The sequence below is a fragment of the Salvelinus fontinalis genome, chromosome 31, assembly GCF_029448725.1.
Source record: "Salvelinus fontinalis isolate EN_2023a chromosome 31, ASM2944872v1, whole genome shotgun sequence".
In the NCBI taxonomy this organism is placed as follows: Eukaryota; Metazoa; Chordata; class Actinopteri; order Salmoniformes; family Salmonidae; genus Salvelinus; species Salvelinus fontinalis.
The window spans coordinates 36,184,877-36,203,722 of NC_074695.1; the positions used below are offsets into that span (position 1 = coordinate 36,184,877).

The following is an 18,846-nucleotide window of genomic DNA, read 5'->3' on the forward strand; positions in this document are numbered from 1 at the left end:
AGGTGAAGGCTACAACGTGGACTTTGCAAAAACATAGCCCAGCTTGTGTAGATACATTGACTAAAAATCGTTGTGTTCGTGCTACAAAGACAAAACGTTACGCTGTAAGTATCATATTGGTGTGCTTATAAAGACAGTTTTATGTTCTAAGTTGAATGTAGAGTACAACTTCAGCTGTCTTAACCACACACTAACATGCACAGCACTCTGGGTGAGGTTCTGTCTCCAGTGGGTGATGAAGTCCCTTCAATCTATAGTGTGTCATGTATTACAGGTTATAGACGGGTGCAGTCAGGTGGCAGGATGGGTAGAGTACATGACACTTCATCCTGGATGATAGTTTGCCTCAACCCATGGGTCCAGCAAGCATAGTTCAATAACAACAGGCAGATGTGAGATGCAGGAGGATGGCACTCTTCTCGTACCACTCTGTAGATTACTGCCTAATGACCAATTCAAAGCTTCAGGAGGAAGCATTGCACTGGTAAGTAGCCTACATAGTAATATGAGAAGAGGGCAACTGCTGAACTTATGTAGATACTCTAAACAGAGTGTTTTGATAACTTTCCAGTGTAACAGATCCATGTAGAATAAACCATACTATACACATAATACTGTGGAAGTTACACATAATACTGTGGAAGTAGTATTCTGCTAATAAAGAATGTGCAAATATGATACTTTCCTGTATGGTGTCCCGTATAAGACAGGAGTTCCCAGACATGTTTGAATAATACACAGGAATAAAAAATAAAAACTACCAGAGGCATACACTGCATTTTCAACACATTATCATCCACACCACCAATCCATTTCACTGCATTGCTCATCACACCAGTCTAACTACAGTAAATATTGCATAATGTTACATTTTTCGTTTTGAGTAGAAATATTCATATAATTGGTCTAAAATGCCTAAAGTCAAACACTTCACCAAATTTGTATGAATTAATTGCCATAATCTCTCTAGCTCATAAAAAAATGTCTCAGACTAAAGTAATAAGCTGAAAGGAAGTGAACAATGTTTTTATTTCTTCAGGAAATTACACTGTTATGAAAAGTGTAGTCATAATAAACTACTTTGTGTTACTGATGGTTCATGAAGGCTGCACAGACACATGATCAAAGGCAGTGAAATCACATTGCTAGAAATTGACAATGTGTATTCCCCTCCAGACTTGTGGGTTGATGGTTGTTGAACATTGAGTTGTCTTAAGTCCTCAAAGCAGTCAAACGGAAAAAATTCTGAAATGTAGAGAGAACATTAGAGCTGACCAAAGTCCATTTGAAATTGATATTGTAACTGAAAGCAGTGTTAATAAGATATTACCTATGTGTCACATGGAGGAACATTCATACAGGCCAGACTTTGTTTTGGGTCCTTCAACAGTGTACAGTTCGCAAATGGTGTCCCATCAAAGTATGCTTTAACCTTAATATGAAACCCTACTGTCTCACTGGCAAGGAAACAAATAAAAAGTTAGATTCACCTAATTTACATCTGACACAGCAAAACACAGCAGAGTGCATAGATTTCACACTGCACCGGATAATCCTGAATGTGCCACAGAGACCAAGCCATGCATAAATCATATGTAGCCTATTTATTAAGAGGCATAGGAGCAGATACACACAAACTACTTGGTTAATCAGGGAATAGTATATGTTATACAGTCTCCTTACTCATATTTGGACAGATCCGGTATGCACGTTCGTTCTCTGGTCCTTTTGGCTCCTTCTCCACAGGGGGGCTCACACTGACTCCACTCACTCCATTCACTCCACTTACCATCAACTAAACACAAGTGAAGCATTATGTGAGGAATATTACTTCTTAAGCTTACCATTTTCTTCCCAGTCTAAACAGTTCACATGTATATTATGAAAACATTTTGTGACGTTTTTGTTCATTTTGGGATTCGGCAGCATTAGGCTGTATTTTATCTGGCTGTTCACGCACACAATATATTTTTTTAGGCTTGTTGGAGTTTGGTAGCTGAAGTCTACGCCCCTTCATCTGTGATTGGTCAACAGTAGGGATTCTTCTATGAAGTATTTGTCATTCAACAACAAATGACTAGTTTTCATACACATTTTCTCATTTGAGAAATACTGCCCCAAACATCTTAGTTAAATGTCCAATTGCGAGACTAAGACCTCCTCTGCAAAAACGTCAAAATTAATTACAAATTTATTGAGTTATCTAGGATTAATTTGGACTATTTTCAGGAAGTGTACTTGTTGCTACGGCGTCTCAAGTGGGACAAACAGTAATACTGCCACTTTTGTCTTGTTTTTCAAGCGAAGGTATTTTAAGGGAGCATGCCTTGAACACAGAAGATCACTTCGCCTAGCTGAGTTCAGCAAGGAGCAAACCAAACCTATGCATGTGGATGCCTTTAGCCTACTGCATATGAAATGCATAATTTGTATAATCCAATTATCACTGCAAAAACATACAACACTTGGGCTGAATAAAATGTAATGAAAGAAAGCAAACAACACAGCTTAATAAATGGAAGCTAAAACTTGTTTAACTCACAGTCACATAACTTAATGTCATAGCAGGCCCTGTAGTCTGTAATCTTTCCTTCACACGTCTTCCCATCAAAACCTGTGTGTTCACACCATCTTTGCCGTCTTTGCTGTCCACCAATTTTTCGACAACGAATTTTTCCTCTATTAGATTTACATTCTTCCCATCTCCCCCACTGCGACCACTGACCATCCACTGTTGGACAAAGAAATAACTATTATCCTCATGGGAAGTCTTTCAGTTGTTAGGAGGACTAGACGGATACAATGTTTTCACTACAGAGTACCATATACAGTAATAGTATTACTGTAAAAGTGTATAATATTATTCTAATTACAGTGATGAAATAAACATCTAAACTGAACATCAGCTGTTGACGGCTATAATCCTTCTAAGAGAGGCAACATTTTATCAAATGGCTATTCTGCTAAAAACAATATTTGCTCAAATGTTAATAATTGATGAAATTGGCAGAGGAAATGGGTTCTCCTCTGGCTGTCAGTATTTACCTGGGCAATGGTTTTTGGTATTGCAGATTTTTTGGTCTTTATTGGATCCAAAGCAGGGCAGACCTCCATGTTTAGGGGCTGGGTTGTTACACTGTCTGAGCATTTCCTGAATCCCCACCCCACAGGTAATGGAGCAGGAGCTAGGGGGGCCCCACGGCCCCCAGTTACCATTCACTGTTGAGGATAAAGAGGGAGGTTGGTTTCACATACAGTATGAGTACATGCCATTGCTACATTCTGTGTATGTAAACAAGCAAACACTTTAGGGTAGCAGTCAGACCCTCAGAGGAAAATAAGATCGCTTTGCCATGCCACTTGCCAGGACAGAAAGGAAGCTCATCACAGGTCCTAGTGTTGCTCCCTAACCCAGGGCATTCGTCACCAGGAGGCACTGAGGACGGTGGTGGGTCGTTGCATGATCTGTTGCGCCGCTGTGTAGGTCTGGGTAAATTCTCCCCACCACAAGTGCCTGAGCATGGCTGCCAGCCGTCCCAGTTAGACCAACCACCATGAGCTACAGTCAAAAGAAGAGGAGAGCCGACTTACTCCTGGAAAGACATGCCAAACTTGTATCATGTATGGTGATGGTTACTACACGTGAAGGAATAGTGTGTATTGTCTAAATCCTGATGGTCTTTACTTGGACAGATGGAATCAACCACGCATGGTTCCTTCTCTTCACTTGGACCGTCACAGCTGCCTCCACATGTAGGTTTGGGTTCGGTGCATGTCCTCACTCTGTTTCTTACGCCCTTATTACAAGTCACTGAGCAGGGCTGCCACTGACCCCACTTACTCCATTGGCCTTGTTCTTAAAAATGTTAGGCAAGATCATCAAAAGAGGCCCAAAATACTTTGACTTCTGATATTTTTTAATTTATGTTCCCTGTCTGTTAGAGGGTATGTACCTGGACAACAGCTTGAATCAATGCAGACTTTGGTCTCTAATGCGAGTTTCTGAATCTCTGTACGGATAGTCGTCTGAGCACATTTTCCCTGTCCCTGGCATTCTCGTCGTCTCTGCGAAACTCCCTCCTTACAGGAGACAGAGCAGCGGCCCCAAGCAGTCCATTCAGACCATGAAGGTGGGCTACAGGTGTCAAAAAACACAACAAATCACATCCTGCACTGGGACATTGGATGTTCAAATCTGAAACTCATTGACACCAACCTGGTCTCAGAGCATTTTGTATTATTCTGTACTCACCCACAAGACTTGCATTTTCCGTCTGCTCCAATGTATCCGTAGTGAGGGTTAAGACAACAGTCATCCATTGTCACTTCTCCCAGTAGCCAGAGATCATCACAAATTCCAGAATCAAAGCTGCTGTAACAGTTCACCTCCTGTGATACTGGAAACATATACAGTTGAAGTCGGAAATTTACATACCTCAGCCAAATGCATTTAAACTCAGTTTTTCACAATTCCTGACATTTAATCCAAGTAAAAATTCCCTGTCTTAGGTCAGTTAGGATCACCACTTTATTTTAACAATCTGAAATGTCAGAATAGTAGTAGAGAGAATGATTTATTTCAGCTTTTATTTCTTTCATCACATTCCCAGTGGATCAGAAGTTTACATACACTCAATTAGTATTTGGTAGCATTGCCTTTAAAAATTGTTTAACTTGGGTCAAACATTTTGGGTAGCCTTCCACAAGCTTCCCACAATAAGTTGGGTGAATTTTGGCCCATTCCTCCTGACAGAGCTGGTGTAACTGAGTCAGGTTTGTAGGCCTCCTTGCTCGCACACGCTTTTTCAGTTCTGCCACAAATTTTCTATAGGATTGAGGTCAGGGCTTTGTGATGGCCACTCCAATACCTTGACTTTGTTGTCCTTAAGCCATTTTGCCACAACTATGCTTGGGGTCATTGTCCATTTGGAAGACCCATTTGCGACCAAGATTTAACTTGACTGATATCGTGAGATGTTGCTTCAATATATCCACATAATTTTTCTACCTCGTGATGCCATCTATTTTGTGAAGTGCACCAGTCCCTCCTGCAGCAAAGCACCCCCACAACATGATGCTGCCACCCCCGTGCTTCACGGTTGGGATGGTGTTCTTCAGCTTGCAAGCCTCCCCCTTTTTCCTCCAAATATAACGATGGTCATTGTGGCCAAGCAGTTCTGTTTTTGTTTCATCAGACCAGAGGACTTTCCTCCCAAAAGTACGATCTTTGTCCCCATGTTCAGTTGCAAATCGTAGTCTGGCTTTTTTATGGCAGTTTTGGAGCAGTGGCTTCTTCCTTACTGAGCAGCCTTCCAGGTTATGTCAATATAGGACTCGTTTTACTGTGGATATAGATACTTTTGTACCTGTTTCCTACAGCATCTTCACAAGGTCCTTTGCTGTTGTTCTGAGATTGATTTGCACTTTTCGCACCAAAGTACGTTCATCTCTAGGAGACAGAACGCATCTCCTTCCTGAGCGGTATGACGGCTGCGTGGTCCCATGGTGTTTATATTTGCGTACTATTGTTTGTACAGATGAACGTGGTACCTTCAGGCGTTTGGAAATTGCTCCCGAGGATGAACCAGACTTGTGGAGGTCTACAATTTATTTTCTGAGGTTTTGACTAATTTCTTCTGATTTTCCCATGATGTCAAGCAAAGAGACACTGAGTTTGAAGGTAGGCCTTGTAATATATCCACAGGTACACCTCCAATTGACTCAAATTTTGTCAATTAGCCCTTCAGAAGCTTCTAAAGCCATGACAACATTTTCTGGAATTTTCCAAGTTGTTTAAAGGCACAGTCAACTTAGTGTACGTAAACTTCTGACCCACTGGAATTGTGATACAGTGAAATAATCTGTCTGTAAACAATTGTTGGCAAAATGACTTGTCATGCACAAAGTAGATGTCCTAACCGACTTGCCAAAACTATAGTTTGTTAACAAGACATTTGTGGAGTGGTTGAAAAACGAGTTTTAATGACTCCAACCTAAGTGTATATTAACTTCCGACTTCAACTGTAGAACATTCATAGATTCTAATCAATGCTTCAATCATTTTTCTAGTATTTCACCATATGTATTTTTTACTGAACCTTTAGTTTATCAGGGAGTCATACTGACACCAAGGTGTCTTTGACAGATCAAATCAAACTTTATTTGCCACGTGCTGAGTTACAGAAAATACACACATCAAAAAAAATGCAAGCAAAGAGAAAAACATGGTCATGATTAAGGTCAGTAATTTAAGAACATTTAGAAGATTGTTCCACAGATAAGGTGTAAGAAAGGTAAATCAGATTTTTGTTAACTCAACGACCGAAGGAATTTCCAGAGTTAGCCATCCCTTAGACCGGGTAAGTCTAAAGTTTAGTAATGATGTTAGTTAGTCAAGTTTTTGTAAACGGGCTTCATACATGAAAACATAGCGATGTATCAACCTACGTGACATCAACGAGGGCCAAGCAAATTTCAGGTAGAGAATGCAGGGATGAGTACCGAAACTGTCGCCCGTAATAAAGTGCCCTTGATAAACTGCATCTAACGGCTTTAATAAAGTGGGAGTTGCATTTATACATATGATGTCGTCATAGTCTAGGACTAATAAGAATGTCAACTAAATAATCTGCCTTTTACTTCTACTATTTTGCAAAAGGCATGACCTATTTCTACAGAATACATATTTACTCTCAGCTTCTTAAGTAACTCATCATTATGCATTTTAAAAGACAGCTTTTCATCTATCCAGATGCCCAGATATTTGTAATCAGGGACACGATCAATATAGACACCATCCAAAGTACATATGTACATATTAATTATTTGTATGAGCTCTAGACAACAACAGACTTAGTTTTACCTGTATTCAATATTAATTTCAGGTCAATAAAGTTTTTCTGTAAAACAGTGAAGGTAGACTGTTGGAGTGAAGGTAGTTAATGACGACCCGTCATTAAGGGCAGGTGGGGCAGAGCCCAACCTGTTTGAGCCCCACCTGTTTAGCTACAAAATAAATATATTTATTTATTCCTCCCTGTGTTGCATGTTATTTTGGCATTTAGACGGTGGCTTGCGAAAGTATTCACCCCATTTGGCATTTTTCCTATTTTGTTGCCTTACAACCTGGAATTAAAATAGATTTTGGGGGTTTGTATCTTTTGATTTACACAACCTGACTACCACTTTGAAGATGCAAAGGCCATTCCAAGACATGTAAATGTTTCCCCTTAAACCACTCGAGTGTTGCTTTAGCAGTATGCTTAGGGTCATTGTCCTGCTGGAAGGTGAACCTCCGTCCCAGTCTCAAATCTCTGGAAGACTGAAACAGGTTTCCCTCAAGAATATCCTTGCATTTAGCGCCATACATCATTCCTTCAATTCTGACCAGTTTCCAAGTCCCTGCCGATGAAAAACATCCCCACAGCATGATGCTGCCACCATCATGCTTCACTGTGGGGATGGTGTTCTCGGGGTGATGAGAGGTGTTGGGTTTGCGCCAGACATAGCGTTTTCCTTGATGGCCAAAAAGCTCAATTTTAGTCTCATGTGACCAGAGTACCTTCTTCCATATGTTTGGGGAGTCTCCCACATACATGCCTTTTGGCAAACAACAAACGTGTTTGCTTATTATTTTCTTTAAGCAATGGCTTTTTCCTGGCCACTCTTCCGTAAAGCCCAGTTTTGTGGAGTGTACGGCTTAAAGTGGTCCTATGGACAGATACTCCAATCTCCGCTGTGGAGCTTTGCAGCTCCTTCAGGGTTATCATTGGTCTCTTTGTTGCCTCTCTGATTAATGCCCTCTGCCTGGTCTGTGAGTTTTGGTGGGCGGCCCTCTCTTGGCAGGTTTGTTGTGGTGCCATTTTCTTTCTATTTTTGAATAATGGATTTAATGGTGCTCGATGGGATGTTCAAAGTTTCAGATATTTTTTTATAACCCAACCCTGATCTGTACTTCTCCACAACTTTGTCCCTGACCTATTTGGAGAGCTCCTTGGTCTTCATAGTGCCGCTTGCTTGGTGGTGCCCCTTGCTTAGTGGTGTTGCAGACTCCGGGGCCATTCAGAACAGTGTATATATACTGAGGTCATGTGACAAATCATGTGACACTTCGATTGTACACAGGTGGACTTTATTTAACTAATTATGTGACTTCTGAAGGTAATTGGTTGCACCAGATCTTATTTAGGGGCTTCATAGCAAAGGGGGTGAATACATATGCACGCACGACTTTAACGTTTTTTATTTGTTATAATTTTTTGAAACAAGTTAATTTTTATTTCACTTCACCAATTTGGACTATTTTGTGTATGTCCATTACATGAAATCCAAATAAAAACCTATTTAAATTACAGGTTGTAATGAAACAAAATAGGAAAAAGGCCAAGGGGGGTGAATAATTTTGCAATGCACTGTACTTGTTACATATCAGTTTGAAAACAATGTTAAAAGAAAATCATTGATTTAGTGAAGCTGCATACAAACATTGTCTCTTTTTTGCTTTCTTGAGTAAGGCAGCTTAAAAAAACAGGTGTTTCAGCCTAGCTCAATGCTTTCTGTGGTGGTGGGGCAGCCAGCGGAAAAAAAGGAGTGTAGGGGTTGGTAATGTTCTCTTGTTGCGCTATGAATGGCTCAGTGTTCTGTCACGCATGGGGACACTACGTCACCCCATTTACGGGGAGAGCTTGATAATTCAAGCCCCTTGGGTGCTGCCGTAGATTAACATTAGAAGTGCCCATCCGAGAAGGCTCAAGGTTACTGGCCACAGAATTTTTTTTGTTTTATTTACCGTAGCTTTGATTGGACTGATCATGTCAACATCATACTTTCAAAAACTTAGCTAGCAAGCTAGACAAGCAGTCATCATCATGAATCAAGTTGACTATATACTGGAAAATCTTTTTCAATCCTTGTCATATGAAGAGAAATGATAGATTAAACGTATCGGTGCTCATCGGCCATTGGACATAAACATTACACAACAAGTTGGAAATCCCAAATTCAACAATGAGTGGTTTGGAAGGAATCCTATACAGTTAACCACATCATTTATAACTAGGGATGCAGCAGAGATAGTGCTATGACCTGATCTAAAACCCAACTGATTTACATTTAGAATACATTTCAAAGATGAGAAAGATCTTAGCTGAGAATGAATCAAGGATTCACATATTTTAGCTAGGCAAGAAATAAAAAAAATGGGCGATAATTATTTAGGTCACAAGGGTCACTTGCTTTGTGAAGGGGTAGTACATGGGCCGGATTCCAAATCTTGGGGATAGTACCAGATATAATCGTCAGATTAAAAATATGGGTTAATGATTCATCAATCAGGGTGGCCGAGAACTGCAGCAAAAATGGATCAAGCACATCAGCCTCAGTGGATTTTTTTTTTTTTTACATCAATTTTAAGCAAGGCATCTAGCACATCACAGGTAGTAAATTGTTGAAATGAAAACAGAGATTCACTAGAAGTTGACGAGTTAACCGTCATGTTGGCTTGAGGCTAGCAGAAGGAAGAGCAGTTGATTGACTGACCAGGGTCAATTCAACCACCGTGTCTCTCAAACAAAAAGTCTGCCGAGATAAAATTATTAAAAGCATCACTTATGCCATTCGTCTCAGTTATGATGCCGAGTCAGAATTGAAAAGTAACGTGGTGTCTAGCATTATAGTGAAGTGTTGTGTTCACAAATAAATATTTTTTAAATATCACATTTATTCTAGTGTTACTTAAACAACAATAGTAAAGGCACTGACCTGATTCCCTTACTGTCATCAGCAACACTAATGAAGCCCACAACAACTGCACCATTTCTCTGTCTTTGTCTAAGCCTAGTACTTCTTACTGTAAGCTCTGTCCACTCTCTCTAGCAGGCTTATCTGGTTAATGTTTCACTTTATTGGAAAAAAACAGGAAAGATGTGCTTCCCATTCCTGTAAAGTTAATAAACTCCCCAGTAAGCACAGACCGACGCCGGTGTCTTTTGGCTGTCTTTTATTTGGTCCAGACCTCTTTTTTTTCTGGTCCGGACCGGCCTTGATTTCAACGTCCATGGATGTAGATTTTTGGTCCGGTCTGGACGGGCCTTGATTTGGCACAAACATGTTTGGTTCAGATTTGGTCAATCATAGATGTCTATGTTTCACAAGTTTGGACAGTACAGCATACAGTGCAGTACAGTAGAGTACAATACAGTAGAGTGCAGTACAGTAAAGTACAGTATAATGTACCATTGTACTGTACTAAACTCTACTGTGCTGTACTGTACTGTCCAAACCTGTGAGACAGTACCAGTCAAAAGTTTGGACACACCTGTTAATTCCAGGGTTTGTATTTATTTTTACTATTTTCTACATTGCAGAATAATAGTGAAGACATCAACACTATGAAATAACACATATGGAATCATGTACTAACCAAAGAAGTGTTGACATTTTTGATTCTTCAAAAGGGGCCATCCTTTGCCGTGATGACAGCTTTGCACACTCTTGGCATTCTCTCAAGCAGCTTTATGAGGTAGTCACCTGGAATGCATTTCAATTAACAGGTGTGCCTTGTTAAAAGTTAATTTATGAAGATGATTTCCTTCTTAATGCGTTTGAGCCAGACAGTTGTGTTGTGACAAGGTAGGAGTGGTATACAGAAGTTAGCCCCTATTTTGTAAAATACCAAGTCTATATTATGGCAAGAACAGCTCAAATATATGACAGTCCATCATTACTTTAAGACATGAAGGTCAGTCAATCCAGAAAATTTCAAGAACTTTTAAAGTTTCTTCAAGTGCGGTTGCAAAAACCATCAAGCGATATGAAACTGGCTCTCATGAGGACCGCCAAAGGAAAGAAAGACCCAGAGTTACCTTTGCTTCAGAGGATAAGTTCATTAGATTTAACTGCACCTCAGATTGCAGCCCAAATAAATGCTTCACAGAGTTCAAGTAACAGACACATCTCAACATCAACTGTTCAGAGGAGACTGCGTGAATCAGGCCTTCATGGTCGAATTGCTGCAAAGAAACCACTACTAAAGGACACCAATAAGAAAAAGAGACCTGTTGGGCCAAGAAACACAAGCATTAGCCTGTGGAAATCTGTTCTTTGAGTCCAAATTTGAGATTTTTGGTTCCAACCGCTGTGTCTTTGCGAGACGCAGAGTAGGTGAACGGATGATCTCCGCATGTGGTTCCCACCGTGAAGCATGGAGGAGGAGGTGTGATGGTGTGGGGGGTGCTTTGCTGGTGACATTGTCTGTGATTTATTTAGTAATTCAAGGCACACTTAACCTGCATAGTTACCACTGCATTCTGCAGTGATACGCCATCCCATCTGGTTTGCGCTTAGTGGGACTATCACTAGGGCAATGACCCAAAACACACCTCCAGACTGTGTAAGGGCTATTTGACCAAAGAAAGTGATGTAGTGCTGCATCAGATCACCTGGCCTCCACAATTACCTGACCTCAACCCAATCGAGATGGTTTGGGATGAGTTGGACCGCAGAGTGAAGGAAAATCAGCTAACAAGTGCTCAGCATGTGGGAACTCCTTCAAGACTGTTGGAAAAGCATTCCTCGTGAAGCTGGTTGAGAGAATGCTAAGAGTTTGCAACGCTGTCATCAAGGCAAAGGGTGGCTACTTTGAAAAATATAAAATTACATGTGTGTTATTTCATAGTTTTGATGTCTTCACTATAATTCTACATTGTAGAAAATAGTAAATTAGTAGGTGTCCAAACTTTTGACTGGTACTGTAGATGCAGTGTTCCTTTTTACATTTACATGTTGGGCTTTTAGCAGACACTCTTATCCAGAGAGGCTTACAGTCAATGCATTCAACTAAGGTAGATAAACAACAACAACATAGAGTCATAGCAAGAAATACACTTATGTAACTGTTACTGACAATCTTATTGTAGTTGAAGTGTTATGTTTCACTATATTGGATCACTCCAATATATTGGTATCACTCTGCGGCGGAGGGATACATCCGAGGTGAGGATTTACTCCCGTGTACACCTGTGTCATGGCTGGGGTCCGCCCCTATATATATAAACCCCATGGCCGCGACACACGTTCTCTTTCATTTTCTCGGCGGACATCCGTATGGTTTGAGGAACAAACTTTCTGAAGTTCGCTTGGTAAGTCACTCGTAAGTGTAATATCTTGCGTGGAAGTATACTCTGGCTGTTTGCAGCCTGGAGCAGCCGGCCACATGGCCAGTCCCTCCTCTTGAGTGCTCCACTCGCTGCGCGCTGTTGATCTGTATCTACCGCCCCTGGTTTGTCATACTTAGCGTTACACTACGACTCCGTGTGCATCCATTAGTATGGTGGCTTTGCTGCCACAAACTATTTTCCCTTACACAACTTGCCGACTGGAAGAGTGTCGTGGTGGGCTTTCCACTTCGTTGAGACATTAACTTTGGAGTTCCTTAACGGAGTTACTCCATATGGTGCTGTTTGGATATTAAACATTACCTTGTTGCTGTTTTTTTGGTTTGCTTGCTTTTCCCACACAGGTCTTCCCTTCTTTTTTTGCAGAGGTACTGGGTAATTTATCCCTCACCAAGTTCCTATTCCTCCAAGCGGGTCACGACATAAGCTCTCCCAGGGCGTCGGATCTCTGCTCCGTGGCCTTGTTGGCTTGGCTGAGCTTATGGCTTCCCTTTGTGACAAGTGTGATGGTGGCATCCCCCCCTGATGATCTGCAAAACTTGTGTATGCACTGCCTGGATTTGAGCCACGCGACGAGGGCGGTGGAGCGCCCTATTGGATGCCTGTTTGTGTGGTGTTCTCAGAACGACTGTGCCTGGCGCGATTGGAGGCCATGTGGAAGTGGGTTGGCCAGGCTCGGGCTCAGGCTGGGGACGAGCTCTCTCCCTCAGGAGTGGTGCGCCAGCGAGCTATTAGTCCCTCTACTGTGCCCAGTAACCCTCCCAGGAAGTGTGGCCCGAGCCACCACAGACAGAGCCAATCTGCTGCCAGTCCTGGACGAGGGCAGGAGTCAGACTGCTGGGACCACCTTGAATGGAGGGCGCATGCCCTGCGTCAGGAGGTTGATAGTTTTGATGGCGACGACAGCTGTTCCCTGTTGGCCAGTGATAGGCTGTTCCTGGGGGACGGTGCTGGCACTGTTCACCAACATAAGCAGGGATGCCAGGCTGACAGGCCATCAGAAGTCGGCAGTGGGGCTTCATCGCCCCCAGCGGCTCGAGAGGCTATGAGTTGCCTACTCACTGCATTGGACATTGACTGGTGGACAGTGATGACTTTCCATCTGTCCCCATCTCTGCTGAGTTCTGCGAGGCCTTGCAGGAGAACTGGGGGTGGTTACCTCTCGGCGCCATCTCTGGCTGGCTTAATCCCGTCTGCCATCTGCACTCCAGAGCACATTTGCCACTCTTCCCATCACTACAGGGCTTACGTTTGGCCCAAGGGTTGATGACATTTTGGAGCAGACCGATAAGGTTCGTAGGGATCAGGAGACCCTGAGACGGTTCATGCCGCCTCCTCAGGCCCCGGGTCCAAGGCAGACGGACCGTTGACACCCACCTGCGCCCAAACGACGGTGGAGTTCCCCTCCTGCCCCATCGCCTCGTGCTGAGGGACGACAGCGGCGAGGGGCACAGCGTGCGGTGGAGCAACAACCCGTCAACCGTCACAGGGACGTGCCTGGGTGACCTGGGCACTTGGTGCGCCAGAAGAACGGCGGGTCCCAGCAGGACCCCTGATACACCCTTCCCTGGCCAGTCCTCCTGATCTGTGGAGTCCCCCTGGGTGTGGAGTACCTCTGGGTCTTGTCCACAATGCTCGAGGGGTACCGACTCCAATTCCGGTGCCGGCCCCTGTCCTTCGTGTCACAACGGTGGCCGACCCCCTGAAAAAGAAAACCCTGGAGATCTCCTCACACCTGGACAAGGGTGCCATCCGCAGGATTGAGACATCAGAACGGCTAGGTGGGTTCTACTCCACTTATTTTGTGGTCCCAAAAAGATAGAGGGTTGCGACCGATTCTGGACCTCCACAACCTCAATGGGTACTTGAAGGTACTGAGGTTCCACATGCTGTCCCCAGCCCGCGTGTTTCAAGGGACCAAGGGCAGGTTGGCCAGTGGCTGTTATCTACCCCCTTGGAGTGGCAGGCACATCAATACACTAGAGCTCCAAGCTGTACTGCTGGCCCTGTGGGAACAGACAACTATCAGGGAGGACTGAGGTCCCACCGCCTCCATCTTATGGCACGGGAGCTCCTTCTCTAGGCTCAGGGACGTCTTGCATTTCTACGCGCAGCGCACGTACCCGCCATCCTTTATTTTGGCAGCGGATGGGACTGGAGCCTACATCCCCAGGTGGTGCAGCACTTGTGGGACAAGTTCGGGAGGGCGCAGGTGGACCTGTTTTCTTCCCTGGACAATGCACATTGCCCCCTGTGGTACTCCATGTCAGAGCCACCAGGGCCTCTGGGCTTAGATGCTTTGGCTCACGATTGGCCAGGGCTGGAAATCATTCCCTCCTTTTCCCCTGATCCAGGCTGTGCTGGACAGTCTGTGGGCTTGGCCGCTGAACGGCACCAATGGTCCATGCTAGGACTACAGGAGGGCATAATGAACACCATGCAGAGCGCAAGGGCACCGGCTACAACCGCGGCATACCAGTTGCACTGGCGTTTGTTCTGCTCTTGGTGCACTGGTATTGAGGTTGTGGCCGAGTCATGCGGGGTGCAGTATGTCCTCCAATCCCTGCAGACTCGCATGGATGAGGGCTTGGCAGCCTCTACACTGAGAGGGTATTTGGCCGCTATATCGGCCTGCCATGTGGGGTGGATGGACAGGCCAGTGGGGCGCCATCCCTTGGTCTCCAGGTTTATGAAGGGGGTTCGTCGCCTGCGTTCAGCTAGGACCCGCTCAATGACAAGCTGGGATCTGGATGTTGTCTTGGCAGCTTTGGCAATGCCGCCTTTCGAACCATTGGAGTCTGCCTCCCTGAAACACCTTTCTATGAAGGTGGCTTTCTTGGTAGCAATTACTTCCATGAAGAGGGTGGGTGAGCTCCATGCTCGTTCGGGTAAGTTCTGAGTGCTACCGGATGGACCCCGATGGGAGGAGTATATCTCTCCGCCCCAACCCTTCATAACTCCCGAAAGTTCTGTCAGACAGGCATGTGAACATCCCTTTTGTCCTGTCTGCTTACGACCCACCGGCAGTGGCGGGGGAGTCTGGGCCTCCCTCCGGAATGCTGTTCCCTGTGCGGGCACTGGCTGGCTATGTGGAGTGGACAGTGAGAACAACAGACCAGCTCTTTGTCTGTTATGGTGAGAGAGTCCTGGGGGCTGGGTTATCAAAGTAGAGGCTCTCTCAATGGATCGTGTACACGATTACGGCAGCACATCGCCTGGCTGGCAGGCCAGTGCTGAGATCTGTGGTGGCACATTCAACACAAGGTGTGGCTGCATCCTGGGCTCTACTGGGAGGAATACCCCTCGCTGATATCTGTGCTGCGGCCAGCTGGGCTTCCTCTTGCAGCTTTGCTAGATACTTTCGGGTAAATGTGGCACCTCCCTCTGCGGTTGGTTCAGCGGTCCTGGGCGTCGCCTCCCCTTCTGGGGACTGTGCCGGGACCCCGCTTTCACATTGATGGCCCCTGCGTCTCGGTCCTGCGCTGGGACTTCACCGCTGCCTGGCCAGGTCCCTCTAGCACCGACTAAATCTGGTACGGGTATACCAATATATTGGAGTGATCCAATATAGTGAAACATACTGAAGGTTACGTATGTAATCACGGTTATGTGAGCTATATGGATCAATCCAATCCTCTACGGTGCTTGAGGCACCTCAAAAATTATGTAGGAAACGTGTGTCCATGGGGTCTTTATATAGGGGCGGACCCCAGTCGTGACACAGGTGTTAACGGGAGTAAATCTGTAAATCCTCACCTCGGATGTATCCCTCCGCCGCAGAGTGATACTAATATATTGGAGTGATCCATATAGCTCACATAACTGTGGTTACATACAAAACCTTCGTTCTGTTGCGTTTTCTTTTGGTCTGAAAAGTTTGAACATGATCACTGCCAGAAAAAGCAGACATAAGTACATGTGACAGATGGGAGGAATAATACATATTCCATAATGCAATCTTCAGTTTGCTCCATTTTCCTATATTAATTGGAATAAAAATGTTGAATGTGATATGCTTTCTTCATTGGCATGTCGATATAAGTGATTGTATATACGGTTGTAATTTGGCCATAGAAACAATGAACGTAAAAGGAGTCTTTCCAATGTCCATAAATGTATTTTCAGCGTGCGTAGAAGACGTCTTTTCAATGTTCGTACAAGACATCTTTTCAGCGTCCGGACGTCATTTTGCTCACTGGGTCATACCTCCCCCTGACCATCTTGAAAATGTTTTCAGCATTATTGCTCAATTGTTATACAGTGTTGCACAAATGCACCCTGTTTAACCCTGCCAGACTGAATAGGCAAAACAAAAGAAGATTGTTATATTTTTTATTTAACTAGGCAAGCCAGTTAAGAAAAAAATCTTATTTACAATGACGGCCGACAAAGATGAAAGATAAATAAAAAATGTCATCAAGTAGTACACACAGCAATCAGCAATCGAGAGATCAATGTGTATGGCCCAGAACTGGCTGTAATCTGGGCAGCGTGTTAGAGATCCACTTTTAGATTTTGAATGTATGATTATCATACATTTTTAGTACAGCCATTGTAATCATGGTATGATTCAATGTGGAAATATATTAAGCAATTTTGGCAATTTTCCCAAATAAATGTACAGTTTGTACAGTGGGGCAAAAAGGTATTTAGTAAGCCACCAATTGTGCAAGTTCTCCCACTTAAAAAGATGAGGCCTGTAATTTTCATCATAGGTACACTTCAACTATGACAGACAAAATGAGAAAAAAAATCCAGAAAATCACATTGTAGAATTTTTAATGAATTTATTTGCAAATTATGGTGGAAAATAAGCATTTGGTCAATAACAAAAGTTTATCTCAATACTTTGTTATATACCCTTTGTTGGCAATGACAGATGTCAAACGTTTTCTGTAAGTCTTCACAAGGTTTTCACACACTGTTGCTGGTTTTTTGGCCCATTCCTCCATGCAGATCTCCTCTAGAGCAGTGATGTTTTGGGGCTGTTACTGGGCAACACGGACTTTCAACTCCCTCCAAAGATTTTCTATGGGGTTGAGATCTGGAGAATGGCTAGGCCACTCCAGGACCTTGAAATGCTTCTTACGAAGCCACTCCTTCGTTGCCCGGGCGGTGTGTTTGGGATCATTGTCATGCTGAAAGACCCAGCCACGTTTCATCTTCAATGCCCTTGCTGATGGAAGGAGGTTTTCACTCAAATTCTCACGATACATGGCCCCATTCATTCTTTCCTTTACACGGATCAGTCGTCCTGGTCCCTTTGCAGAAAAACAGCCCCAAAGCATGATGTTTCCACCCCCATGCTTCACAGTAGGTATGGTGTTCTTTGGATGCAACTCAGCATTCTTTGTCCTCCAAACACGACCAGTTGAGTTTTTACCAAAAAGTTATATTTTGGTTTCATCTGACCATATGACATTCTCCCAATCTTCTTCTGGATCATCCAAATGCTCTCTAGCAAACTTCAGACGGGCCTGGACATGTACTGGCTTAAGCAGGGGGACACGTCTGGCACTGCAGGATTTGAGTCCCTGGCGGCGTAGTGTGTTACTGATGGTAGGCTTTGTTACTTTGGTCCCAGCTCTCTGCAGGTCATTCACTAGGCCCCCCCGTGTGGTTCTGGGATTTTTGCTCACCGTTCTTGTGATCATTTTGACCCCACGGGGTGAGATCTTGATCTGGGGCTCCACGCTGGGGCTCCACGCCCCAGATCAAGGGAGATTATCAGTGGTCTTGTATGTCTTCCATTTCCTAATAATTGCTCCCACAGTTGATTTCTTCAAACCAAGCTGCTTACCTATTGCAGATTTAGTCTTCCCAGCCTGGTGCAGGTCTACAATTTTGTTTCTGGTGTCCTTTGACAGCTCTTTGGTCTTGGCCATAGTGGAGTTTGGAGTGTGACTGTTTGAGGTTGTGGACAGGTGTCTTTTATACTGATAACAAGTTCAAACAGGTGCCATTACTACAGGTAACGAGTGGAGGACAGAGGAGCCTCTTAAAGAAGAAGTTACAGGTCTGTGAGAGACAGAAATCTTGCTTGTTTGTGGGTGACCAAATACTTATATTCCACCTTAATTGGCAAATTAATTAATTAAAAATCCTACAATGTGATTTTCTGGATTTTTTTCCTCATTTTGTCTGTCATAGTTGAAGTGTACCTATGATGAAAATTACAGGCCTCTCTCATCTTTTTAAGTGGGAGAACTTGTTTTGGAGCAGTGGCTTCTTCCTTGCTGAGAAGCCTTTCAGGTTATGTCAATATAGGACTCGTTTTACTGTGGATATAGATACTTTTGTACCTGTTTCCTCCAGCATCTTCACAAGGTCCTTTGCTGTTGTTCTGGGATTGATTTGCACTTTTCGCACCAAAGTACGTTCATCTCTAGGAGACAGAACGCATCTCCTTCCTGAGCGGTATGACGGCTGCGTGGTCCCATGGTGTTTATACTTGCGTACTATTGTTTGTACAGATGAATGTGGTACCTTCAGGCGTTTGGAAATTGCTCCCGAGGATGAACCAGACTTGTGAAGGTCTACAATTTATTTTCTGAGGTTTTGACTGATTTCTTCTGATTTTCCCATGATGTCAAGCAAAGAGACACTGAGTTTGAAGGTAGGCCTTGAAATATATCCACAGGTACACCTCCAATTGACAAAAATTTTGTCAATT

At 43.7% G+C, this 18,846-nt stretch overlaps 1 protein-coding gene across 1 annotated transcript; it reads right to left on the minus strand.

The window, feature by feature from the left end:
* Positions 1-1,000: 1,000 nt before the first annotated feature.
* Positions 1,001-9,879, minus strand: LOC129830132 (properdin-like). Its single transcript, XM_055892409.1, has 10 exons — positions 9,760-9,879; positions 4,253-4,397; positions 3,954-4,135; positions 3,686-3,856; positions 3,365-3,559; positions 3,046-3,219; positions 2,543-2,731; positions 1,684-1,795; positions 1,331-1,457; positions 1,001-1,245 (listed from the first exon to the last, which is right to left on the minus strand). The coding sequence occupies exons 1-9, from the start codon at positions 9,812-9,814 to the stop codon at positions 1,331-1,333; spliced, it is 1,350 nt and encodes a 449-aa protein (XP_055748384.1). The 5' UTR covers positions 9,815-9,879; the 3' UTR covers positions 1,001-1,245.
* Positions 9,880-18,846: the final 8,967 nt, after the last annotated feature.

Excerpts from the sequence above, each read along its gene's own strand:
- LOC129830132 (XM_055892409.1), bottom strand. The coding sequence starts at position 9,814 with ATGGTGCAGTTGTTGTGGGCTTCATTAGTGTTGCTGATGACAGTAAGG. Across the intron at positions 3,560-3,685 it reads GGTTGATTCCATCTGTCCAA|CTCATGGTGGTTGGTCTAAC; the intron begins GTAAAGACCATC and ends TTTTGACTGTAG. Across the intron at positions 1,796-2,542 it reads TGACATTAAGTTATGTGACT|TTGATGGTAAGTGGAGTGAA; the intron begins GTGAGTTAAACA and ends ACTTGTGTTTAG.